Raw genomic sequence first — 26,924 nt, 5'->3', positions numbered from 1 at the left:
CATGCAGATAATTTCTGGGTGCCCAAACACACACACAGTCAAGGTCATGCATTTTTATGAGCACAAAATATTTCTTATAGGGATTTACTTGACATATTTTCTTATTATTTATCTCTGAGGTTTGTAATGCAAAGTCTGACTAACTTTACATTTAGGTAACATAATCAGTAATGTTATCTCTGTGAACTGTTAAGAAAACCAGCGACTGGATCACAGTGAGAGGAAATTATTCAATGCCGCGCCAGTTGCAGCTTTTAGACTCTCTGGTTTGATTCTCAAAGGTAATGAGATGCAAAATACAGGAAGTCCAGTGTTTCCTATTATAATTAATAACCTCTATTTAGGATTCATGGGATCGATGTAGCAAAGCCCAGCCTCTGGGGTTCATGCATTTTCTTTCCCAAATTTTTGCAAACGCAAACATACAGTTGTTTAAATGCATCATTTTCAAGCAACAACAACAAAAAAAAAAAACATGCGTATTTTCACTAAACCTCTTGTTATTTTTTGGAACATAATCTTTGGAATTTCTGATTTTTTACCAATCTCAGATGTTTCACTTGTGGATTTTTTTCCCAAAACGGTCTCACGTTCTTGGCTCTCCGACCTTCTTCTCGTCTCTATTCACACTTCTTTTCCTCAATAACCTCTCATTTACTTTCTGTCTCTCAAGTTCCCCACTCTAAGCCTCTGCCCATTATGCTCCTGCCATGTGAATTTGGAGGAAATCATTGGAACGGGGCAAACCATTTATTAGAAAGGGTTATGTAATTTGTGTCTAGCAGGATGCTTCATTTCAGCGTGACAACACGCTTATCCACAAGAGACGGTGACACTGTCATGGCACTGGGAGAAGGCAATCTCTGTTTCCTTATTCTGTATCTTTACATGATGATGCATATATAGCTGTAGCGTAATCTGCTTCTTGCTTACTGTTTGACGCAGGGATAAAACTTTCAGCATCACTTTTTGATGGACTTGTCTGTTTTTAGTTTGAAGAGTTCCATTTTTTGCCAAAGAAACATCACATTTAATCAACTTTCTTGACGACGTCTGGAACTACATCACAATGCAATCACACACTCCAATAAGCAGTAAAGTCATATAGGGTCAGCCATATACTCAACATCAATAATTATACTTATGCTGTTACTTTGATATCCTGCTGTTTGGAAATTGATGGCTTGACATGAGTTTGAAGGTTTTTCTAAAGTTATTTTGTAAACTTTAATTATCTGGTCATGTGGACTTTATGTCTTGTGTGTGTATAACTGTATATTTGAACTGTGTGCCTGCTACATAGCCTGTCATAGTATCTGCTGGTGCAGTATTGGATGGTTTTATTCGGTCTATAAGCTGTGCGCAAACATTTGCTGTTGTTCTTTAGCTTTAACAGTTTTTTTGTGGAATTACGAAAGTTTTAGCAAACCTTGCTGGCTAAAAGTTCATTTAGAGGTTATCAGCATAAAATCTGAGGAGGTTAGAATCAAATGTGCATAAACCTGCAGGGAAATTGTAGATTTCTGAAGTGTTCTTCTTGTATTTGCATGTTTCTTTACTTTGTGTCTTTGTATGCAGACCAAAATAATAATCACCTTTTCCGATCTCCTGTAGGCCCTGTGCTCCGAACTGAAGGAACGTGAGCAGTTGGTAATCAACGCTTTGGACCAGGCCAGGATGTTCTTGGCAGACCAACCTATAGAGGGACCAGGAGAACCGTGCAAGAACTTTCAGCCAAAGACAGGTTTGTTTAGATTTCATACAAAAAGGGTAAAATGCAAACTCAATCCTGTTTTAGCGCACAATAGAAATTATTCTCCTATCTTTGTAGTTTAGATAATAGAGATGCACTTATGTGAGAGAGAAAAAAAATCCAGAAAAAAACACATTGTCTGATTTTTAAAGAAAGTTAAAAAATAATAGAAAATTAAATACATTTTATGGATTTTTTTTTCTCATTTTGTCTCTCATAACTGAGGTATACCTATCATGAAAATTACTGGCCTCTCATCTTTTTTAGTGTGAAAAATTGCACAATTGGTGGCTAAGGAAATACTTTTTTGCCCCACTGAATATGTTAATTAATTACACGTGCATTAGATAAATACGTTGGGAAAAAATGGAAATTCATCAAAAATATGTCTGAAAGTATTTGTGAATTAGCTTTCTGCAACTGGGGTAGTTTTTGCTGATGTGCCTGGTGGACATTAATACACAAACATCTTTTTGCAGGATGCAAACACAGAAATACCCTAGGATTTTTCCTTTTTTGTGGATATTGTAGCTCATATCTAGCTCATGATTAAGTTATTTGTGGAAGTGCATTTTTTTTAGGACTATCATTAAATATGCTGTAATGGCCCTTTTAGTTTTGCTTTTCAGTTCAAAGTTTTTTCTGATTTTAATCTTTTGCTCGTTTGTTGTTTAGAAGCTATCAATTCGATTTTCTTTGTTCATTTATTTTTAGTTGTGTATTTCTAACCCCGGAGAAGCCATGGGGTCAAATTTGGTCACTTAAAAAAAAAAAAAAAAATATATATATATATATATATATATATATATATATATATATATATATATATATATATATATATATATATATATATATATATATATATTTTTTTTTTAAGTCTTTATTCTCATGAATTTTAATTTTTTTTCAGATTTTTATTTTATTTTTTTCTATTATTTTGGGCCACTTTAAAATGCCGCTGCTAGCTAAAATGAACAAGCAAACCTATTTATTTAATTAACTATTTAATTAACTTTAATTAACTATTTAATTAACTTCAAATATATTTCATATATATTTCATATTTACTGTATTTGAGATTATTTAAATATGCAATTTATAATTAGATAATCATTTTTTGTCATTTCTGTCGTGACTTTTTTTTTTACCTGTTATAAATTTGCAGCATTGTACTTTTTTATCCTATTTTTGTAAAGTTTCTTGAACAGAATTTTCTTAGTTGCATATCACGCTGCTCTTGTTGGAAATATGCCTCATAAACAGAATGCTGAAGCAAGATGCCAATCATTTTAAGCTGGTCCGCTCAGTTGGATGTCACATTTCTGATTATTTTGGACTATCTTTCCTTTTGAAGATCAAACCAGATCAGGGTGGGTTTTCCTCTAATTCTCTCAGTAAGTGCTTATAAAACTTTACTGAACCATGCTATTTATTAAACAAATTCATGCATTAAGTCAAACCACATTCTCTGTTAAATGTAGCACGGAAGTCTCTGTTAAGTCAGCACATTTCTCTTCCAGCTAAACCCCTACTGCGTAAATAATTAAAGGAGGCATAGGGGGCTGTGCAGGGGAGGGACATGAGCTTGTTAAGTGTAATCTTTGATGCAGATATCAAAGCATAAAAATTGTACGGAAAAAACATATTTCTTTCAAAAAAACAGATCTTTAAAAAAAAATCTCTTATAAAAACTATTTCCTCCTTTGTTACCTTCAGAAGACAGCGTTTGTCAGGCCTGCATGTGCAGACTGAAGCTTTGTTGAGGTGCAACAGGTAAATGTAGTTTTACAGTCACTGCACAGGAAATGAGGCCTTGGAACTCATAAAAGCTGCTTATCTTTCTCTGCTGTTTAAATAAGTCTTTAGGTAGCTTTTATATCTGCAGAGTGCTCTTCTCTTTTTGCGAACGTTGTTCAATCTTTAGCAATTACCCCATTCGCTCAATCTTTCTGCCCCTGCGTCATTTCTTTAATTTCTTCGTCCTGCCGCTTTGCCAGGGTAAACTGTTTTATTCTCTTTTCTTCCATTTCTCATATCCTCTCGTAGGATGAGAGTTGAACAAAATAAGAGCGAAAAACCATAACTGAAAGGTGCTGCCAATGGATTTGTCGACAAGGATTTTATGCCCCTACTCAGCCATTTAGCTGCCATTATCTTTCAGCTTTTGGAGCTACAAAGGATTTGCAAAGGATTGATCTGACAATTTGAAAGCAGTGCATCTGCTGGGCAACAGCCAAAGTTCTCCACTGACCCACAGTGACCACACGCTCAATAATCGACACTAGGAGGTCTTATTATCTAAATTTCTGGATTATATCAGGATTAACTTTCTAAACTACAGATTATCAAAGCTACAACTTTTAATTTGAATCGCTGTAGACCCCACTCCCGAGGAGAAGGCCCGAGGTTTGGCCCGGGCGATCCGTAAGCAGACCGTGGAAGTGAAGGAGCGCTGGGCGCGCCTGAAGGACCACGTAGGCGGTTGGCAGAATCAGGTGGAGAAGGCTTTGGAGCGCCTTCAGGACCTGCAGAGCTCCATGGACCAGCTCGACCTGCGGCTGACACGGGCGGAGGAGGCCAAAGCCTCCTGGCAGCCTGTGGGCGACCTCCTCATCGACTCGCTGCAGGACCACATCGATAACACAATTGTGAGTCAAATGAGTGTGCAGGAGGTCCAAATTAAAGGGAAAAGTTGTAAGACTAACATAACACTGATTCCAGGCCTTCAGAGACGAGGTGGCTCCTCTGCGTCAGGATATTCGGATAGTCAATGAACTTTCTGCAGAGCTCACGCCGCTGGACATCCAGCTGTCCTCCACCGCCTCCAGACAGCTGGACCAACTCAACATGAGATGGAAACTTCTGCAGGTAGTTCAACCTCCAAACACTCTAGCCTACTTTTTTTCTTCCTTTTTATTTTATTTTTTATGCAACAAATACCTTCTTTTAAAATTTTATCCCCTTTTCTTCATTCTCCTGTTCAGTTTTCATCTTTTTTCCCCTCTGTTTGCTGCTATGGAATGTTGTTTTTTTTTCTAGCAAATTCTCTAGAGATAGTGTGTTGTCCCTCTACGTGTGTTGGTGTTGAACACAGCTCTGCGTTTAATGTGAGATTCTGTCCCAAAGCATCAGTGGATACAGCTATCACAGCACATAAAGCCACCTGCTTGACTCTCGCCAAACTTGATCGTCTTGGTCTGCGTTTCTCCGAATGGAGCGTGTCTAAGCCCTGCAGGGAAATTCATTTCTCTACAATTTATCTTAGAGAAAAGAAGACAAAAAAGAAGGAGAACTTGTGAATTGGGGTTTAAAACTTTTGTTTTTGGCACAGGAGCCATTTTGGGTTAGTTAGGCAGTTTGGGTTTTTCAATTCTCCTTATACAAACACTATAAGGATGCAATTTTGAATGCTCCATTCCCAATCATAGATTTGTGTAGTCAAATGAAATTGCATTTTTCTTCTGTGTTCCTGGACTTGCTGCTAGTTGTGTTTGCATTGATTTCTACTGCACTATTGTTGTATACGTGACTGTAGATAAAGAAATCTAACATGAGGGCTTTGGCAAATGTTTGTGCAGAAGAAGGCTTATAGGGAGCTGTGTGCTGCAGGGTTCCTTGTTTTAGTGGGAGGACAAACTTGTATAAAACAACAAACATCATGAAAACCTTTAGAGGGACCAAAATTACAGGAAGAGATTGTTTTATTCTTTGACTCCCCCCTCCTCTCTTTCATTTTCCTTGGCACATAGACAGCTGCTTTACTGCTAAGCCAGGTTACACTGTGCTGTTTGATTTGGTTTTCATATGCAGACAGTTACCATCTGCCTCGCTGTGGGCCAGAGGGGCAGAGAATTCATCAGTGGCCAAAGAGAAACACAACCGCTGGCCTTTCTGTGCCAATTAACAGAATCCCTGTGTGGACAACTGTGATCTGGCTGCCATAATCCCCAAAGCAGGGATGTGTTCCTGCAAGAGTCAGAATTACAGAGGGGCTATATAGTCCTGCCAGTCAAAAAGAGGAACCAAAAGGTTGCAGTCACACCTCCCGAGATGTTAATCCTTCTGAAGGATTCCACTAATGATTGTCAAAAGTTTTAAAACTTTTTTTTTTACTTCTATGTAAATGGACGCAACAAATCCAATTCCTCGTTGGGATCAGGTTTTTTTCCCTTATCTTTTATTTCCAAGCACTCTTACTGTTACATTTTTGTTATTCAGGGTCAATTTAGTTCTTGTCTTAATCTTTTTCTTCAAATCACAAAGCCCTCAAGAGTCGAGAGAAGTTGATATACAGACCATAAGCCCTATCCTAGGCTACATCTTTGTTTCTTTTTTACCCATCTGGCCCAAAGTTGGCTCAGAACTCTACGGCTGGATAGCTACAATATTATTCGGCACTTTTTATTCACCGGTTATGTTAGGTCAGGGTTGTGAGGGGCTGGAAGCTCACGGGAGAGTGTGTAAAAAGATAGCTCTCAGGTTGCTCAATGCCAACAGTCCCGTCCACAAATCAGAGTGGAATTTTTAATGAACTAATGCCGCTCTGCAGAAACTATGTCCAAGAAAATGGCCCAGTTTTTTCTTTCTTTCATTTTAGCTAAAAATGGCATCATCATAGTAAAAAGGCCACTGGGAATGCTTAAAAATAGCTCAAAAGATGACCGTAATGGGTCTTTAAGGCCTGATGTTGCACACAGGAAAATTTCTTTTTGCTGCTTCTGTCACACCTTCCCTGAAGGTAGAAAGCCATTTTTGAGGCTTTGTATGTGAAACATTTTCTGGATACTCACCACTCCTGTTGAAGAAATTCCTCCAATTTACAGGTAATCTAGTTGGAGTGGCAAGAGAGGACCCACACATCTGAAATAAAAATATTCTAATTGAATGAGGGTAGTATTTTGTAGTTCAATCCGTAAAATCCATAGTTGGGGTTCTTGGGAAAACCCACTCATACATATCTGTGCAGAAATTGAAATCCTTTAAGCCCTGACCGTATGTTCGGCCACTGGAAAGTCCCAACCGTCCTTTCACGGTTCTCTCCTCTGCATGTGGTCGTTTCACAGGTAGCAGTGGAGGACAGACTGAAACTCCTGCAGGAGGCGCACAGAGACTTCGGCCCCTCCTCTCAGCATTTCCTCTCCAGTGAGTACAATTACCTGTCATGGTAAGAAGAAATGGCGTGTGGCTTGCATTGCCTCCACTTGCTAATACGGTTCCTCATCCTCAGCCGCACACATTCAGTGGAAGCGTGCACTTTCGCCGGCGCTCTTTACTCTTTAATAATGCAGGGCCTAATTACAGCTTAAGAGACTCCCTTCTTTTACTTGCTCTTCAGAGTGGTCATTTTTCAAGCGCAGTGTGATTTAGACAGAAAAAAAAAAGAAGACAAATTCAGAAACATTAAGCCGCTGGCCTCTTCCTCTCTGTGTCTTCATCTTCTTATTTCCTACAATCAAAGGCGCTCCGCCTGGTTTACTTTGCCGGCTGTCAGGCCGCAGACAAAATAGCGGATGTGTGATTCAAAGCAGGTGCTCAGCTGCCATGCTGCATCACTGACGGAGAGCTCGGCAGCTCCACTACACAATATACTACTCTTCTTTCATCTTCCCAGCACTATGACACTATCTCTTCCATCACACATTCGCCTTCATTACACTAGTAGCTTAATATTCCCTCTGGGATCAATAAAGTACTCTTGTCTTATCTTGCTCCATCCATCTCGTATATCCCACAATCTTACTTAATCGCTTTCTCTTACTGTCTTTTCATCTCTGACTGTGGAGTTGTGACATCAATGGGAGGGGTTTACTGTCTTTGTGTGTTGGTGTATGGAAACATATTCTCTAAAATAGATTCTGCTAAAGTAACAAGATCTGTGAACATCGAAGGGGCAGAAGCCTGTTATAAAAGTTGCAAAACGTTTTTGTGCGTTCAATATACTAAAACTATTGGGTCAAATTCACAAAAATGAAAACGAAATGTTGATTGAGGCGATTAAATTTCATCAAAATAATAAAAAGTGTGTGTGAATTGACGCTTTCTGCGCTGCTAACTCATATATTTTAGTGTGGGGCTGATATCATTGACCAAACCTGTAGTGTTTAATATTTTGGGATTGCATTTGTCCATTTAGAGGACTCTCGAAGACTCCTAATTAAAGCAAATAAAAGTTTTGATTCCTTTGATTGGGTACTGATCAGGTAGTTTGGTCACTTCCAGCCAAATTATTGCTGTTGCCTGTAGAGAAAACACTGGGACAACAGCTAAAGAGCCTCATTTTTGAATTCTTGCTTCAAAAATTGATTAAAGTATTTACCTATAAACTTCTAAAATCTTTGCCTAACTTGTTTTTTTCATCCCATGTTCACTTTGCAAACAGTTTTGTCACTTCATTTTCTCATATAGTTTTACTTAAATTAGTTCATTTCAGTGAAAGATGACGGATGACTGCAGTGTGGGGCCACATAACTGGATTTTGCTCAAATTAAATAGATTGCATTTATCACTTCGCACAGTAAAATAATCATTTGGTGTTTTAAATTAGCATTTAATTAACCTTTTTTTTTAAATCACCTACAATTCTATCATTACGGTTTTGCAAATTTCACCATTGTTACTTTAATAGCTGAGTGATTTAAAAAAAATGTAATTTATAACACTACTTATTGAGGGTTTTCTCTGCAATCTATTATTACTGTTGTCCTCTGACCTCGTCTCTCTAAATGTTTTCTTCCCTTTTGAGCTTCATTTTATACTTCTAGGGAAAAGTGAGGCTCGAAATAACATATGTATGCAGTTTTGTTTAAAATAACTTCATAAAATTGTTATTTTTCTCCCTTTTGTTTCTTGTGTCTTTGTTTTTGCAGCATCTGTACAGCTCCCCTGGCAACGTGCAGTCTCCCAGAATAAGGTTCCCTATTACATCAAGTAAGTAATGAGAAGCCGCATTAGCCTTTATTGTGAGTATATGGGAGCTGTGTTTGCGCTGAGAGCGTATAACGGCCTGAAAATAAAATCAATCTCAGTGGTAATTCTATTATTTCAATGGTTTGAGATTATTTATACTCATCCTAATACCACTGTTAACCTGAAGATTGTTCTCCTGAAACACGGTCAAAACATCTAAAAAATGTGTTATTTTTATGTTGGTCAGTATTATAACTTACATATTATAAATGTTGGGCATGAGAGCTTGATTTGAAATAGATTTTTGATTATTAACAGCTTTAGCTTGTATGCCAATGTTCTCTAATTTTACCAGAAAAATATCTTGTCCTAATATCACATTGCCAAAAACCCAAATTTCTGATTTGTCTTATAAAATCCCACATTTCCGATGGCAGTGTGAGGTTTTATTTGGCTCTGTGGTCTATTTTGGCAAGATATGATGACCAAACTGGGCTTACCCAACATGTACATAAAGGAAGGACAAACAAGCCTGATGGTTGTCCAGTCCAATGGGTCAAAATTAAAAAAATTAATGAATATAAAAACAACTCTTTGGGTAAAAGAGCATTTCAAACTAGACCACATTTCTGTTGTAAAAATGGACTGTACTACTTTTTATTAACATTAAGACTTGCCTTATCTTTAGACCTGCCTTTCCAAACATTTACTAACAAATGAGATGTTTTGTTGCTTGACAGGCATCGTGTCATGTTTATCTGCATCCCTAGGATGCATTTTTAAGGTCTTGCCGAGCGATGGAATATTTGAATCCTTTAAAATAAAGACGTTTTAATTTAAAAATTCCAATGTGCCCAGAAAATTAATCACAAAGTCAAGACTTTGCAGACGTATTCTGATTTCTTGCTTTGTTTGACAAGTGTGTCAAACAAAAAAAGAAGATGAAACTTTATAACTCTACAATTTAAAGCAATTAATTTGTTACAGTTATATTCAAATCACAGTGTCTATGTATGCCTTTGTGATGTTGGCTTTCTTTAAATCGTTAGCTCTCTCAAAAACCTTCTTTGATGTCATTTCTTGGTTTGTTAAAAAAAAAAAAATAGCAGATTTAATCATCCAATCAGGCATAGGATTCAGACTGGGAACATGGCTGCCTCCTGTTTGTCCCTGCAGCGATCTGCTCAAAGGACTGGAGATAAAAGCCGGATAGCCTGTGGCTTTTAGGGCAGGTTTATGCCCACCTAGTGAATGACAGCCAGTCAACCCGTTCCTACCCTGAACACACAAAACACATTCAAGGACATCCGCACAAAATAATGGCCCAAAACTCCAATTTTGGCAACAACAAAAAGAAAAATCCTGTCCTGTTGATGGCATGTTGAAAAATCTTTACCCAAACACTTTCTCAATTCTTATTTCCATTTTGAAAGGAAATAAAATAGAACACAACTCTTAATTCATTAGTGGGAACTGCTATACGCTCTCTTCTTTAGCCCACAAATATAAGAAACATAAAAGTTTGGTCACACTCCATTAAACCCACTTAATTTGCTGTCTGAACGCTAAATCCATCAGTGGGGCTGATCAGAGGTCACTTTCAGCGCCATGACATCTTTTGCACTCCTACATCACTATCTGACACATTCATTTCCCCCAAACTCCCTTTGTGCGTTTGCTCCCATCTCCTCCCATGCTCTGCGTCCTTTCTTCAGGTTGACAAATGTCCCCTGATTAAGACTGCGGCTTGTCCAGCCCCCTGCGGAGGGGAGTTCAGTTCAGATCTTGAAAGGGAACTTCATATACACTGTGTGATCAACGTGTCACACTCTGTCTCTTTTCACTCTTTCTGGCATGTTTTTGCTGCAGCTGTGAGCAATGTGCTCCTTTAGATCATATACTTTCAAAGTTTTAATAGGAATCGAAAAACTGTCAGAGCTGAGACTCAAAGGCCGCACAGGGCTACAACAGAGAAGGAATCGGTTCATTTTTTTTATAATAAAAAAACAACAAAAGTCATGGAGATCGAAGCAAGACCAGCAACAAAAATATATAACATCAGGGATTAAATGCAGCACCACATAACCTGTCACGAGATCGGTATGATAAGCCTGACTGACTTGGAGAAACCTGAATATTTTTCACACTGATAGATTCCTAGATGTTTTGTTTTTTTTTTGGGATATTCATGCAGTCACTTATATTTTTTTCCGTATTAGATATTTTTAGATAGAGATAGTTAATGTTGTTATCATGAGATAACAAACTTCAATATGTCACAATAATGACATGTGCTATCATGTCATTAGAAGAAAACAAGTTATTTTTTAATAATGACAAAATAGTAGGTGATGTTATCACTAGAAAAAAATGTTTTTATCACAAGAATAGAGGATATTATCACAAGAAAACGGGAAAAAAAGATAGCTGATGTCGTTACCACGAGAATACAGAGAAAAAAAAATAGAAAGGCAGATGTTGCAGTCTTGGTATTCAAGCACCTGCTTGTGTGTTTTCGTTTCCATCACCTTTTTTAACCATAAAGATTTCCCCAAAAATCCTTTGCACTTACTTTTTTTCCATTCTTTTAATTCCCATAAAGGACAAATTCTAAATTCCAATTTCTCACTGAAGAATTGGGATACATGTGGTTAATTAGGCAGCAGCAGGAAATAAATTAGAAGCCAGAACCACTTTAACCTTCAGTTTTACAAAGCTGTCTGGAATCGCAGAGCAGCACATAAAACGTCAAAGGGAGCTGCAATTATTCTTCATAAGCTGATTTAATATTACAGTGGTGATCTGTCAGTCTGAGAAGGTCACTTTGGTCAATTTTTCTCAGCTGCTCTGGTCTGTCTTGGTCAAACAAGTCTCGTGAAATCGTTTGGTTCCTCTGTGACCCCATTTGACTTCCTGCTCTCATTAGAAAACATCCCATCCCTTCGGCTACTCTTTGTTCTTTCCTGGGATTCCCGAGGCTACAGATCTCTGATACTAAAGTATCTCTTAAAAGTTATTCCAGGAAATACATGAACATCCTGAAACCCTTGGCTGTATGTTTCTACTTTAAGGTTGTTGGACTATAAAGCAGCCCTTTTTCCCAGCAGCTAATCCCATGTCTCGACCTGATTTTTGCACATTGTCAAACAAACAATGCAAATGTAGACTGACACAGAGAGAACACGATTTAAACAAATGACACGTGCACTGAGCTTGCAGCTTCCAACTAAACTGGGATAAGAGATAAAAGCCAGGCTTGAAGAACAATCAGAGGATCACTTTCAAGTTAACTCCAGCCTGTGATCAGGGATGTGGCCATCGAGTGTACTGGTTTGGTTGAGTATGATTAGCCTTTAGAAATGCAGGAACAGTAGTGCAAAGATGAACACCTTTTTTACTAAAGCGTCAAACTAAATTAAACTGAGCTCTGCTTTTGCTTGCGCTGCATTCAAATAAAGACTTTTGCAATCCAGGAAAGTTCCGTGAGGGTCTTTGAGTCCTATCAGAAAGGATATCAGGGAGCGATTCTGCTAAATATTGATGAACATCTGCGTTCTGGGAGAGCTTCTGCCATCCACAGCTGCAGTTTGACTTCACTTCCTGCTGTCAGCAGAAAGTGATCCGTTCCACCATCCACAGGGAATATCCTGCATTTCAAAAAGCACCATCCACAAAAAAGAAGTCTTCTCCCAACATTCCCCACAGGTGTGAGCGTGACTGCTGACAGCCAGATGCCTTTTTGAAATGTATTCATACAAACACAAACAACACAGGGCTCCACATCCCAGCCAGCAGTTGCTGACTGGCAGCTGAAGCCTGAGAAAACTGTCCCCTGAATGCAGCATTTGATTGGTTTTTGGTGTGTGTGTTTTTTTAACCCTTTTACCTCCGATTTTTGTTTTAACCGTTTTGGTGACAGCAATTTAAAAACTTGGTCTCTATATTTTTAGTTCTTTATTTTTGTTTTTCCAAGAGGATTTATTTTCTTTAAAATAATCCCTTTTTTTATTGATTTCTGTATCTTAATTTCTGTGTGTGCACATTTTACAATGTGTATGTTGTTGTATTCTTTCCTTTTGTGTATTTTTCTGTTTTGAAAAGTTTGAAAAGCTCCCTGAGTGAATTTGTGCTTTGACATAAGTGGCTCTGGGCGTGTTTGTGTTTCAGCATCTATGCCTGCTGATTTTATTGTTATTATAACTTTTTTAGGGCTTCCAAATATAACTGCGCTCCTATTTTGTTGTGCTTGCAGTCATCAGACGCAGACGACCTGCTGGGATCATCCAAAGATGACAGAGCTCTACCAGTCACTAGGTTGGAACACACTGATGCATGAACTTCACGTCTTTTTTTGTTCATGAAGATTTTCCAAAAACCGACAGAAATGCAGATTTGTTTGGTCACCTGAACTGGTATTTAGATCTTTATGCCTCACATATAATGGGGAAAAAGCCTTTCAAAACCCTAAAAATAAAAGGTGTTATTTTTTTCTCAAGATAAAGGACTGCAGTAAATAAAAAAGTGTATTTACATTTTGAACTTCAAAAAAATACTTTAAGAAGGGTAGAGGTCATTCTTAGACATAAAAGAACTAGATAAAACATAAGAGAGCATCACAAGTTCAATAAAACTATGTTTTAAGTTCGCGTTATATGAGACTTAAATAGAAACACTATATGCATCTACAAAGCCTGTACCCATGCAGAACAAACAGGACTTTAATGGATGTCAAAGTATGACATTTTTGCCTCTGCATCTTCTTTGAAGACCAAAAAAGGGGTCTTAAGGTCACAAATTCTTTCCTGTGAAAGGAAAATAAATGTGATTGTTAAAGAAATGCAAAGCTTTATGACTATAATCGACAGCTTTGTGGTTTATCAGTGGGAGGATATCAGTGGGTAGAAATGACAGGCCGTTACTCAGCCTGAAAGGAGGAACAAGATAGAACTCCTGGGACTGAAATGTCCCTAAACTGTTTGGCTAAATCTATTTTTGTCCGTCAGGTATTCCTAAAATATCTCAAAAGCTTAAGAGAATGGTTGAAAACTCATGTCTCAGATAGAAACTACGCGTTGTTAGTTGCCACTGGCAAGATTTTCTTTTTCGTGTCAACAAAAAATAAAGTAAAAGCTTATTGGCATTTGGAAGAAGACTAATTTAAATGTACTGCAGGGGATTGATTACCTATTTTTATTTCAGAACTCAACATGAGGAGGACTTTTTTTTTTCATTTGAGGGCAGATGTGCCCAGGACTGATGTCTCTGCTCCATCCCTGTCAATATCCATGTGCATGTCTGTCGCCGTGGGATGGAGAGTGTGATTGTTCTTTAATGAGCAGCCTGAATCATAATAACCAGTGAAACTTTGGGAGTGTCTGCTGTAGGCCAGCAGCTCGGCAAATAGTGCCGCCGCCCTCTGAGACGCACCTCGCCAGCCTAGTTACATAGTCCACTTTAGCATTTGCACCTCTCAATCACCTCCATGGGCAATTACATCAGTCAGATTTACAGGAAGACACAAGTCCTGCAAGTATTGCCCTATAAGGGGATTTTTCCTCTCTGATTTTTATTCTTTTCTCGCCCCAACCTGCAGCGGACTTGAACAATGTGAGGTTTTCTGCATACCGAACAGCCATGAAGATTCGCAGACTACAGAAAGCACTGTGCTGTAAGTAAAGATTTTGGTTCCCTGCTTTTGATGTTGGGGTGATGATTTAGAAGTTTGCACAGAGGCCAGGGTTCCTTCGTCTTTGATATGGCTCAGCTTCTGAATGTGTGGACGCACACCGCCTCGGCCTGTGCCCGTTGAATATGGTGGTGCTGCACAGGTGGGCTCAGTCTGAGAAAAGCTGCTTTCTCTTTTGTAATGGGAGCTTTGATATAGGAGACCATTATCTTCCCTGCAGTTTTAGGTGGTCAGCAGACAGGTACACACATTTTGCAGGTGCATGCGAGCTTTTAGCATAAAAATGGTGACAAACGGCAGCAATTATCCAGCTGTTGATTTTTTTTATCACTGCGCAGGCACGCTTCATTTACATCTCACAGTTTGTAAGTTTGTGGGTAACAACAAAAGCACGGCAACAGCACGCTCTTCCACAGAGAGGCTTACAGCTTCATCCAGATGTACCAGAGTCATATCAGAGTTTTCTGTTTGCTAAATTTTAATGAGTTGGAATTATTCAGGTTTTTCAGCTCGCCATCGCAGATTGCTTCTCTGATCACGAGTGCGTGCTGGTTAAAAGGAATGCATCACCCCGAGTGATTCCGATGTGGGGCACTGCGATTCAATTTTGTCCATTAGATTAGAACACAAGGACGTGAACGCACGCAGACACACACAGCTTTTGGTTATCGTTCCAGATCTATGTGAGCAGAAGTGTTTATTAGTGTGTGGAAGATTGGCACACACATTTACACGTGTGACGGGGATACTGCGCAGCGGCTAATTGGGTTAAATCAGCGCCAGGAGGCTGGAGAAACACAAATGATCATGCATGGCATCCCACTAATTAACCACAGCCTTTTTCAGCTCTCTTTTGGAGAGAAATAAAGTTTTGCTTTCTGATAGCAGTTGATAATGTGTGGCTGTGCTGACTGCATGTTAATGAGTCCAGTTTTAGCACGGCATGCAGGGTAACAAGCAGAGCTCAGACATGGCTGTTTTCTTGTGCACAACACATATAATTAACATATTTTGGTACATTTTTAACAATCCAAATCCTGGTAATCCTATGAGGTTAAAGCAGTTTGACTCATTTTTGAGTCTCTTCCAAATTCTGTGTTTTTAATAAGACATCCTCAACAATTTTCTGCAACAACAGCAGTTGTCCTCAACTTGATCCTAATGAAATGTATCTGAAGCTCCTGTTGTTGTTTTTTTTTTTTATCTCTCTGTGCTCAACAAACGACATATTTCATGCTGGGCAGTAAATAAACAACTTGTGTTGGTGCTGAATAGCCAGTTGGCAGATCTATTTACATCTGCCCTGGAGCAAAACAGAAAATGAGCAAAGTTATCAAAATCTAGGCATATGCCTGGCTTAGATCACTTCTGATGCATGTTTTGTAAATAAATCTATTTTTTTAATATAGTTTTTTTAATTGCTATGTTTCTATCCATGGGTTTAAAGCAGATTTCTTTCATTCTTCCTTATTTTAAAACATGACAATGAAAGTCTTTGTGCGTGTCAGTCGTCTTTTTAAATACTAATCTATTCAAGGCTGCGGCTTGAAAGCAGTTTTCATTCTAATGGAAGAATCTGCTGCTTTGGTTTTGTCTCCCATCAGATTTTTTAACTATGTTTTTCTCAGTAGTTGTTCTTCAGCAGAAGCTAGTTGTTTTGGAATAAATAACAGCTAGTTTTGCATTTTTTTTTCTTCCTGTTTTACTTTTATAGATCTCTGTACTACATCTCTATAGTTTTTAAAATTTACCAAAGCTTGCTCTCTTCCTCTTCCTCTCAATCCTCCTCCATCTGCTGCAGTGGACCTTCTGGATATTGGCGTTGCCCAGAACACTTTCGAGCAGCTCAAACTCACCAACAACAGTCAACCGCTGTCTGTCCCAGACGTCATCAACTGCCTGACGTCTGTCTACGACGGCCTAGAGCAGGAATACAAAGATCTGGTTAACGTTCCCCTCTGCGTCGACATGTGTCTCAACTGGCTGCTCAACGTTTACGACACGTGCGTATGTTATCTGTCATCGGTTCAGGACAGCCAATCAGGATTAGTCCACAACCTTTTTTTTGAAGCTGTCACAGTTTTACACATGCAGGACTTCTTCAGCTAATTTTTTTTTGTCTTCTTTATTTTTATTTATACACAATATGCAGCTTTCATGAATTTTACAAATTTTAAATTGAGGTAATATATAAAAATTACAATAAAAGCCCAAAACTTGGATAAAATAAACAGAGAAAATAAAACGGTTAAGAAACGTTTAATGGATTCTGAGTTTGATGTTTTTGGAAGCACCAAGATTCTGGCTGTAAAAATGTAAATAGATTTCAATAACTGGTTTTGACACAGAGCTAGTAATAAAATAAACAAGTATGGAAGCTAAATTAGGTGAATCAGTTTTACAGCTTTATTATACGGATGAAAGAAATCAACCAAAAGTTTTAATTTTGGAGTTAAAACCGAGATGTTGGTTGCAAATCTAATATTTGAAGTTTTGTCAAAACCAATAAGAGTAGCCCAGTTGTTACAATGAAAACATCTGAAATTTCTGGTGCACAAAATAATGACTTCAAATCTATATTTTTAGAGTTTTGTGAACATGTTGGTCTATTTTATTATGCAAATAGACTTCTACTTTCACTGGTTCCCAAGTTAAAGCAAGATCAATTGATAAATAAAGAGGCGTATCATCTGCATAGCAGTGGAAGTTATTACAATGACTTGAAATTTCGTATCAATCCAAATCAGAACTGTGTGGGACATTGGTCCCGCTAAAATACATGCCCTAGATTAAGATAGTCAAAATCAACCATATAATATAACTTGAAATATTCTGTATTGCACTGTAAAACAGACCTTTTAGAAATAAGTCAAAATGTGTACCCCATTGGTAGATTTTCTTTAATTAAATAAAAATAAATCTGCCAACGGGGCAAAGGACTAAGATTATTTTGCTATTGAAAAACATTCTTGACAAAATTACTTTTTTTTGCAAGACATGAAATAAGACAAATTCTCTTAAAACAAGGGTATTTCATACTTTGAGATTCAGTTTTTGCAGTGCACCGCTATGCAGATAACACAACTTGTTATTTATCAGTTAATCCTGGTCTAACTTGAGAATTAGTGAAAGTCCAAGCCTGTCTTTGGGGTAAAAAGACAAAGATAGACCAATATTTTTCAAAACTTTAAAAAAACAAAAGCTATATTTTGGTAGATGTTTTCTGTGGTTACTTTTATTGGTTTTGAGCCAACTTCAAATAATGCAATGTCTTGAAATTTTGAATTGGTCCAAATCCAGAACTCTGTGGGACACTGGTACTTGTAAAAGACGTCACATTAAAAAAATCAACCATATAAAAATTACTTGATATATTCTATATTGGTAATCTCGATCCAGACTAAGATCTTAATGTTGTAAATAAAAAAAAAAAGTATCAGAAATTATAACCAGGTCTAACATAAACCAAATAAATTCAATGCTGTGTAATTGGTAATCAAGAAGACAGATACTTCTGCATGTTTGTTTGAAAAAAGTAAACATAGGATGTGTGCATTTAGCCTTGTAAACATTATCGGTGAACAGGAAATGCATTGATAATCACAAAGCGAATGGAAATAGTTCATTCCTGTCTCGGAAGAGTTTTATTCCACTCCTGTTTAATCAAATTTCAAATCCAAATTTCACTTTAGACCCTATTTAGTTACCATAAATAAAACAGAGTGCTTGACGAGGACTCGTGTTTGTCTTCGCAGTGGACGCAGCGGGAAGATCCGCACCCTCTCCATGAAGATCGGCTTGCTCTCCCTCTCCAAGGGACACTTGGAGGAGAAATACAAACGTAAGTGAAGTTGACAAGCTGTTATACACTGTCTGCTAATGCAGGCATGCTCCTTAAATGCACGGTTGTACGAGCCCTTCTGCATCAACTCTAACCCACGGCGCCCTGCATCAGCTGTTATCCCAACATCAATATTCAAACACACAGGAAGAAAAATACAGCGTGTGAAGGGCTCGTCTAATTAGACGAGGGACCTCCTACGCATGTCTCGTGTTTTCTCTTTCTGGTTGGTTTTAGAGGATTAGAGTGGATACGGGATTGCTGCAATGTGAGGAATATTGTCAGTCAGCCTTTTCTCTTTGTCTCCAAAGATGCATCTGCCTTTCTCTTCCTTCACTGCCACCGTTCAACCCAGTGTTCATCTGTCTAACACTTTCACTTTTGTCTGGTGCCCGTCTTACTTAATCTCACTTCCCCTTCTTTCCTCTCCCGTTTTTTTTTCTCATGGTATGAGCTCCATCCCCGAGCGTTTTCCTTCCTCTGGCAGCTTCTGTTAGCTTCAGAAGGGAGGTTTCAAGCACGGTTGATTGCGTTCTTCCTCCTTTACAGTTTCATTGATTGTCAGTCCTGTTCGTGCACACTCACTGCATTGCACACATGCTTAACTCAATGTTCTGCCATTTTGATGCTCCTCTGGGGGAAATTGGTAAATATCATCGGATTTAGTAGAGTTTTGATTGTGCGAGCCGTGAGAAAATGAAGGTGAGAAGTCCAGATCACAGCTGGAGTTTGCATGTTGCACTCACGTTGATAAAGGATTCAAATTCTTTTCTGATGTGTCTGAGCTCTGTGGCGTTTCATAATCTGATTAGAAAAAGAAAAAGTCGACATGTGGCACATGTCAGTGGGCTGACCTCATCACCCGGTGCAACGTTGTCAATCTAAATGAGAAGTGAAAGAGCATATAGAAGGGAAGAAAATCCTGGCATGGAAGACAGATTAAAAATGAATCTCCGTCTCTGGTGCATCCTCCCAGCCACGCTCTTTTCCTCCCACTTGCAGCCATACAGTCTTTCTCCCTCTACATCTATTTATACGTGATTTTTTTTTTTCCTTCTCAATGTCACCCACAAGTGCTGACTCTTCCTCACTGGCTCCTCTCTTGTTTTTTCCCCCTTCTCTTATGTGCTCTGCCTCACTCCTCCACAGATCTCTTCAGCCAGGTAGCGTCAGCAGGCGGTACGTGTGACCAGCGGCAGCTGGGACTGCTGCTGCATGAAGCCATCCAGATCCCGAGGCAGCTGGGGGAGGTGGCTGCGTTCGGAGGCTCCAACATTGAACCCAGCGTCCGCAGCTGCTTCCAGCACGTATGTCAGCACAGAAACCCAAGCATGAGCTGCAAATGATTGCTTTACTGCCACCTCTACAGACAGAGTGAAAATTCCTGGTTTTCTTCCCTAGTTGTCATTAAATGGGACCTAAACTTAATCTAAGTCAAAGATATTGACAAATGCCCACAAGAATCTCTAAATTTATGAAAATCTCACAGAAGTCAGATGAGGGAGTACCTTAAGACTTGTTAAAATGATTAATTTAGAGGTGTGGAATAGGGCTACCTCAATTTGAAAGCATCTAAGTCGAAGAAAAACCCCATGTATGTGTGTATAGCTCTACTTATGTATATATAAGAAAACAGAAGATTGTGATTTTTCTTTTCTTCCTTAGTGCTGAAAACTAATATTTCAAATGGATCACCTGTCATGGTTTTGGTTGCCAGTCCTCAACCTTCATGGTCACTGTATTTTTCCAGCTACCGAGGTTTTTTGAAATTCTGCTGAAACGTTGCTGATCAAGCATGAACTCTCAGTTGGCCTTTTCAATCCAGTTTATTTATAAAGCGCCATTTCACGACCAAGGTTTTCTTAAGGCACTCCACAAAAACCAATAAGCCTCAAATCGAGCAATTGTTAAAATCCTTGTCATCCCACATTGTTATAAGGTAGTGTTCTGACCAGATGTCCTCTAGAAATTTACTACGACCGGCTTTATTTTTGTGTTGTCTCTAAATGTTTATAGCCTCTAATGAAATTCCCTCACATAGACAAAGATGTGGGTTTTTTCACTGCATCATCCTGAACTTGAGCCAAAACTTAAAATTGCAATGTCATAAATTGAATTGATTTTCCGTCACTGCATTTCCCAAAATACAAGAAGACAGTATTTTTACTTCCAAATAAAGGAAAAATAGTTTCCTAACAGACACATATGTGCACACACAACTTCCTCACAGGCTTTATCATGAGTCTGACTGTCAGTTGTGGTTTAAATTTTCATTTTTCATTTAATCACCGAACCATGTTGGCAGAAAATAGACAGGCCCTTCAGAGTCCTGTGCACCAGTTTGCCCTGCAAGTGTTAGTGCTCTCACCCACTCCATTTGGTTTAATGGCTGTGGGATGAACGAGTTCCACTGCCATAAATTTGGCCCGTTTTGCTGCTCTTTTGTCACTCTCCCTTGATTTCTCTATGCATCCGTCGATCCATTCGTCCTTTCAGCCAGACAGTAATTAATGTGCAAGTGCCATAATTCTACCATCAGATGGCAAAGAGGTTGAAGAGAGATGAGACTAATGTATGTGAAAGGAGAGACGCTAACATCACTGAGGCCAAGGTCAGACTGAGTTGGTTTAAAAAAAACAATGCAGAGAAAGTTTCATTAGGTGCGGCTTCAATCATGGCGCCAAGGTGAAACTTAGCTTCACAAAGCTCATTTTAGTTTTACGATGTATATCATTATTTTTTTTCTATACACATTTTTAGATGAGAGACAAATACAGTAAAACAACAAATGGATTCCAGTTTTATGTAATGTCAATGCAAATATATGTCTTCAACATACACAGCATACACTCACAGATACAATTATGGTCCTTTTGGGCCATAATTGCACAATTGGACCATAATTGCACCTTATAAGTAATGATAAGTAAAATACAGTTAATTATATGAAACAATGGCAGTTAAAAAGGGCAGTGCAAATTGGCAAACAGATTTGTTTATAACAAAATGCACGAAGAAGCTTTGGAATTTACCGGTACTAGAGCAAAAGTTTAAAAAAAAATGTTTGCTACCATTTGAATGGATCAAGATAAACATATTCTCGTTCTTGTGCACGTTTACCTCCTATTCAAGGCTTTGCTTGAATACAAACTGGTCATGATCACTTTTAAAAATATATAGAATTTTATTGCCATTAATTTTAAAGGCCAACTCTAAAAAATATAGTTCTGATTCTAATTTCAAGGTACTAACATATTAATTTTGAGTTTAGTTTAACTAACAATAGAAGTTTCTAGATGGTGACGAAATGCTGATAAAGTTTTGCCACATCACACCGTAAAACCTGCAAAAGGATCAGAAGAACACCAAAACTTTTAGAGTCTGTTCCATAATTGCAAACCCATTTTCTGCCCTTTTCCCTGCATTAGTTGCCCTTTTTGCAAGTCGGGCACGGCGGAAAGGTTGGCTTTGATTTGGTAAACGGTGACAGCAGCCGTGTCAGTTTCCCTCTGAGTGCTGACTGCTCAGATTGGCTCATTATAGCATGTATATCCACTGTGAAGGCACCTGTGTTTCACTTCACGCAGGAAAACACCCAACTAGTTTAGGTAATGTCGGGGGGAAAAATTGCATTTGTAATTTTTTAAAACGGAAAGTTCAAAAAAGTTATTCTCAGCTTTGCATGTCACGGCGTCAATCTAATGACTTGAGGGTCAGGAGGATGAAGGGTGATGAAGTCAGTTAGTGTTTATTGGAACACATTTGAAGTATTAAAAATGAATAAGACACTCATAAAAGTTAAGTTCCCGGCACTATAAAGTCTTTCAGGAAGGACTTGTCCCTTTAACATGCAGCTGCTTTAAATCTGTCTGTTAGTTTATTAGCATGAGTAAAGTGCTGCAGTCTGTTGTACTTCATGCAGTTAATTTCCTTTACTGTTAAAGTGAACTTCTGCAGAGGGGTTGATAAAGGTTTGATTAACAGGTTGGAACATTTTTATTTTCTGTACAGGTAAACAATAAAGTGGAGATAGACCCTCGACAGTTTGTTGACTGGATGCACCTGGAGCCTCAGTCCATGGTTTGGCTTCCTGTCCTGCACAGAGTGGCAGCAGCGGAGACTGCAAAGCATCAGGCCAAGTGCAATATCTGCAAGGAGTGTCCTATTGTGGGCTTCAGGTAAATCCAGGCGCCTCATACTTAGCATACAAAAGCTTATTTTAAGCTTAAGCCATATAAAGAGCACCCCCAACACATTAAAACGGGACATTGTTCTGGTTTGTTCTGTGTTTGTTGAACATAAAGGGCAGATCTGCTCGGGTGAGTAGACATTTATCTAAATGTCACCGTCTGATACACCGCTGGCTAAATACCATCCCAAGTTTAGTAATTTACACACACACTAACACAGGAAGTGGCTCGTGCGCATAAGACATCTTCATTCAGAAAAATATGGCGGTCACTTCCTGTAGAAATTGAAGACTTTATCTTAAAAAGTTCAAAAGTGCCTCGAAAGCTTAACTTCATTTGTTTACTGGAATGCTTTGCTTTAGATGGTCAAAATACGGTGGCCCTGAAGTTCAAATCATATCAAGAAATCACTTAATGCAAAAACATATCAAAAGGTCAAAATGAATAATAAAACAGCAAAACAAATAACAAAAAACAAATTACATTTTAGAAATGAAAGCATATATCTAGAAAATGTAATTCCAAAAAAAAAAAAAAACTAAACCAAAATAAAATGAAAGAAAATAAAAATGAAATGTTTCGGAAAAGACAGAATTTTTCAGAAATCAAAGTGAAATGTTAAACAAAGCAAAAAAAAAAAAACGAAACATAAATGCTATGGGACATCGCTGATTGGATAATGACATTTGCCTACCTTTTCAACCAGAAGTTATTAGTCATGGCAATATCTTCCAATAGAAGATATTTCTTTCAACTCTTCACCACAGTTCCAGCCAAACATATTTCTCCTTTGCCTCTTCTTCAAAAATCAAACATCATCATCCAATCAGTGACGCCCCATGATGCCTACCTTTTCGGGTGTCTCTTACTTTGTTTAACTTTTTACATTTCTTTTTTGTACCTTTGTTTTCTCAAATATTTCATTTTTATTTTCTTTCGTTTTTTTTGGATTTGTTCTTTTGGAAATATGTATTTGCACTTCAGGGCCACCGTATCAAAAGTCGCAATGAATCATTGACCGAAGAAAAAAAGTACACTGGGCAGAAAAAATAAGAATCTGAAACTTAAAATTTAGTTTGAACATACAGAATCTGTAAGCAAAAAAAAAACTCCTTCCATGCGTTCCACATTGTTCCACACAATCCCTTTCCCACCTTTTTTGTGATCTGGTCACTCTGTCTTCCACCCATTTAAACTTAGTCTGGTGGACCATCAAATTCTACAAAACTCCAATACACGTTCCAACTTATTTTAGTTAGTTCCTTTCAATTCACAAGCACAAAGTAGCAAAAATTGAGGATTGCCGACATCCAACGTGAAAATTCCTTCACCCCTGACCTTAGCTGAGGGCAACTTTTCTCTTCTTAGAGCCTGACGTAACACCGCGTGGCAGGATCTCGTTCCCTACAGACCCAATGCTTTGCAAGCAGAAAGAGAAACCCATTCAGACATTTGATGAAGCACAAATCTCCCAAGCTCTGTCACTGATCGATGGGAGAGGGTGATGGTGGGAAGGAAAGGCAGAGAGTAACAATGAAATAGAAGAAAAATGCCAAGCACGCAACTTGGGTGCTCCAGAAATGACATGCGGCAGGGACGGTTCTTGTTTTTGCTATGTTCAGATGACATAGTACATGTTTTCATCCCTTTTTTACAACCAGATACAGTCTTAGTAAAAAAAAAAAATTATGATAATAATCGAAACTTTAGAAACAGAAACCTACCGTTTATCAAGTCGAACCTGGTCTCAAAAATCCTTTTATCTAATACAGTTTTCCCTTGTTTATCACAGAACTTAAGTTCTAAAAATAACCCACAAAGTAGGATTATAGACTTTTAAGGCTGTAAAACCCCTCATTATGCACTTTATACATTTTAAGGCTTTAAAACCCATACATTTTTCTTAGACAAACATTTTCACACTTATCTTTTTTTTTTAACTCTCAGTTATTTTCTCCAGCATTCATAGAGAATTAAGTCTATTAATAAAAACAAAGATCTGCTTATTAACCGATATTAAAGTCAGTTAAGCAAGCTGAACACATTCTGTACAGAAGACATGGCACGGAGGAGATTGATTGATGATGGTCAACAGCCAATCAAATGCAGGACACATTGCTGTGGTTAAAAACAAAAAACACATGCTAAATTGCACTCAAAAAAATTTGGGAAACAGCAAGTGACTGGCATTATAGTGAGGAACCACTGTAATTGCATTAAACTGCTCAAATAATACCAAACTATAAGGAAAGTTACATTCAAAAAATCTTTTTCTTACAGATTTATCCATTAACCATCAATGTTATGCTTTGAACAAAAACTAGACTTAGACAATAATTTAAAAACAACTTTTTTCAGAAAGGGTGTTTTATATATTATTCATGATTCCATAAATCCTTTAAAATGTTTTCAAATTATTGTAATTCTTTTGTTTGTTATCTATTCTTAAATGGTTTTATTTGCTTTCTGCCAGTTGTTTTATTATGTTTTTGGCAGCTGTTTTATCTAATTTACTTGTAGAAATTTGCTTAATTTATAAGGTTATTTCAAAAAGGAAGCCTTTCTATCTCAGTGAAATGTCATTTGTTTTGTCATTGCTGTCTTTATCAAGAGTAATCTGATTATAAATTAGATAATTTAACTTTCTGAAATTATGAGTGTTTGGAGCAGAGCTACAGTTGTAGTACAGGCCAAGAAAAAGACAGAATATGAAACCATAAATATAAAGGTTTAGCATTTAAAAGAATGGCCAGTCCTAATGTCATAGTTATCCATTTTTCTTATAAATGAATTCTGGGGAACTTCCAAGTGAAGGTCATTGACTCTCATTGGAATATGCGTTTTGTCAGCACTTGTTTGACTTAGTGTTGTGCTCACAGATGAATCATTTGGCATAAGGGCCTCTTTCTTAGCTCATCAGTCTGCTAACCTTGGGACGGAAAGGCAGAAGATTGAAGGCATCATGTTTGAGCGGCTCCTGTCTCAATTCAGCTGTTAAATGGCAGAGTGGCTGCAGCTGCTGCCGAACAACCAAACATCAGGTTGTTGTGTCTCGCTGGACCTCAAGCCGTCTGTCATTCTTTTGTTGTACTGGCGTGTGTGACCATGCAGGATTATGTGACAGAGTGACAGCCGCAATCCGGGAGCTGAGTCATGTTGTAGAGATGCACTAACAACCCCACCGCCCCCCGATCAAGAAGTGGTCCAGAGGAAATCAGAGTGACATTTACAGTCTCTTCTTTTCCTCACTTCCGCTCCTTGCTTTGTGTCTGTTCACAGGTATCGCAGTCTGAAGCATTTCAACTACGACGTGTGTCAGAGCTGCTTCTTTTCTGGGCGCACCGCCAAAGGCCACAAGCTCAACCACCCCATGGTTGAGTACTGCACACCGGTGAGGGAACATCTACAGCACACACACTCATTTTACTGCTCACACTCTACTCAGACTCTTAATAAAAGCCAACATATTCATGCTTTTGTTCCTTTTTGTCCGACACAGAGTGAGTTATTGAAGCAGCAAGATACTTCAGAACTACTTCAGCAAGATGCTTAGTTTCTTGTATTATGAAAGCAACAGCTAAAACAACCATATTTTCCTCACTTTAAGGAGCACTAAAAAGCCTTATTCAAAAAATGACAATGTGCTTCATAACTTTCACCTTGTATATTGATAGATTCTGGTTGTGCTTCCTTATATCAAAGTGAATTTCAGAGGTACACAATGTCTTGGCAAATTGTCAGTCTGTTTGGCAAGTCAAGGTTGGGTGTATTATTTTAAATACGCTGACGCTGCAAACGTGTAATGGTGTTTTATTTTACGTGTTACTAACAAGATTAAGAGTTAGTGTAGTCACAGTAATGCTTATTTTAGCGGTATCAGTCTGTTTTTTGTCTAAGTTGTGCAAATCTCATGAGTCTTGCTCCAGGCCTTTTCTTTCACAGCTCTATTATGACATTGAAAGCCTGGGTGTCGTATGCTTCAAACCATAATTAGTAATTCCTCTTCCATCATCAATTTTCAAAATGTTGGCACTTTCGTGAATTGAAAAGGACTGTACTCATATGTCACTACCAAATCCGAGTCCTTGATTAGTCAAAGTTTGAAAAAATAGTTTAGCTTTCAACGTGCGTTCAATTTTGTACGTAGAGCCCAAAAACTAACTTTAAAACTAGCTTAGAAGTCCGTACACACGAGAGTTTTGAGTGCGGAAGCCCAGGACATGCACATGCGTACAAGCGTTTTCATAGACTTGTCATTGGAAGTTGTTGCTTAAGCGCACTGTTTGTATCGTAATGAGCTACACACAAACGGGCATGTGGTAAGCATTTAGGAATGCGCTGAACGTAAGTTTTTGAACGCGCTTTTAGCGTACGACGTTCACACCTGTTACCCAATACTACTGCTAGTTACTGTCTACGGCTATGCGGTTAATAAAGTCAGACTGAGTGACGGATTTCTCTGAGTTTTCGGGCTCGCTTAATGCGCCTCATAGTTCGGCACGCCTTATATATGACACAAGTTTAAAAATCGACCATTCATTGACAGTG

At 38.2% G+C, this 26,924-nt stretch overlaps 1 protein-coding gene across 6 annotated transcripts in view; it reads left to right on the top strand.

The window, feature by feature from the left end:
- The window catches only part of utrn (utrophin), a 143,394-nt gene that overhangs the window by 92,442 nt on the left and 24,028 nt on the right, over positions 1-26,924 (top strand). For all 6 annotated transcript variants that reach the window (XM_023953087.1, XM_023953088.1, XM_023953090.1 and 3 more), the window contains 12 exons: positions 1,615-1,744; positions 4,133-4,401; positions 4,475-4,621; positions 6,817-6,895; positions 8,620-8,680; positions 12,912-12,973; positions 14,253-14,327; positions 16,147-16,348; positions 18,101-18,186; positions 19,336-19,493; positions 22,198-22,364; positions 25,656-25,767. In XM_023953087.1, coding sequence (XP_023808855.1) covers positions 1,615-1,744; positions 4,133-4,401; positions 4,475-4,621; positions 6,817-6,895; positions 8,620-8,680; positions 12,912-12,973; positions 14,253-14,327; positions 16,147-16,348; positions 18,101-18,186; positions 19,336-19,493; positions 22,198-22,364; positions 25,656-25,767 — 1,548 coding nt within the window. The remainder of the gene's footprint in view (positions 1-1,614; positions 1,745-4,132; positions 4,402-4,474; positions 4,622-6,816; positions 6,896-8,619; positions 8,681-12,911; positions 12,974-14,252; positions 14,328-16,146; positions 16,349-18,100; positions 18,187-19,335; positions 19,494-22,197; positions 22,365-25,655; positions 25,768-26,924) is intronic.

This window comes from Oryzias latipes, chromosome 24 (genome assembly GCF_002234675.1).
Source record: "Oryzias latipes chromosome 24, ASM223467v1".
NCBI classification, from domain to species: Eukaryota; Metazoa; Chordata; class Actinopteri; order Beloniformes; family Adrianichthyidae; genus Oryzias; species Oryzias latipes.
This window is presented reverse-complemented; position numbering and strand designations above follow the sequence as displayed.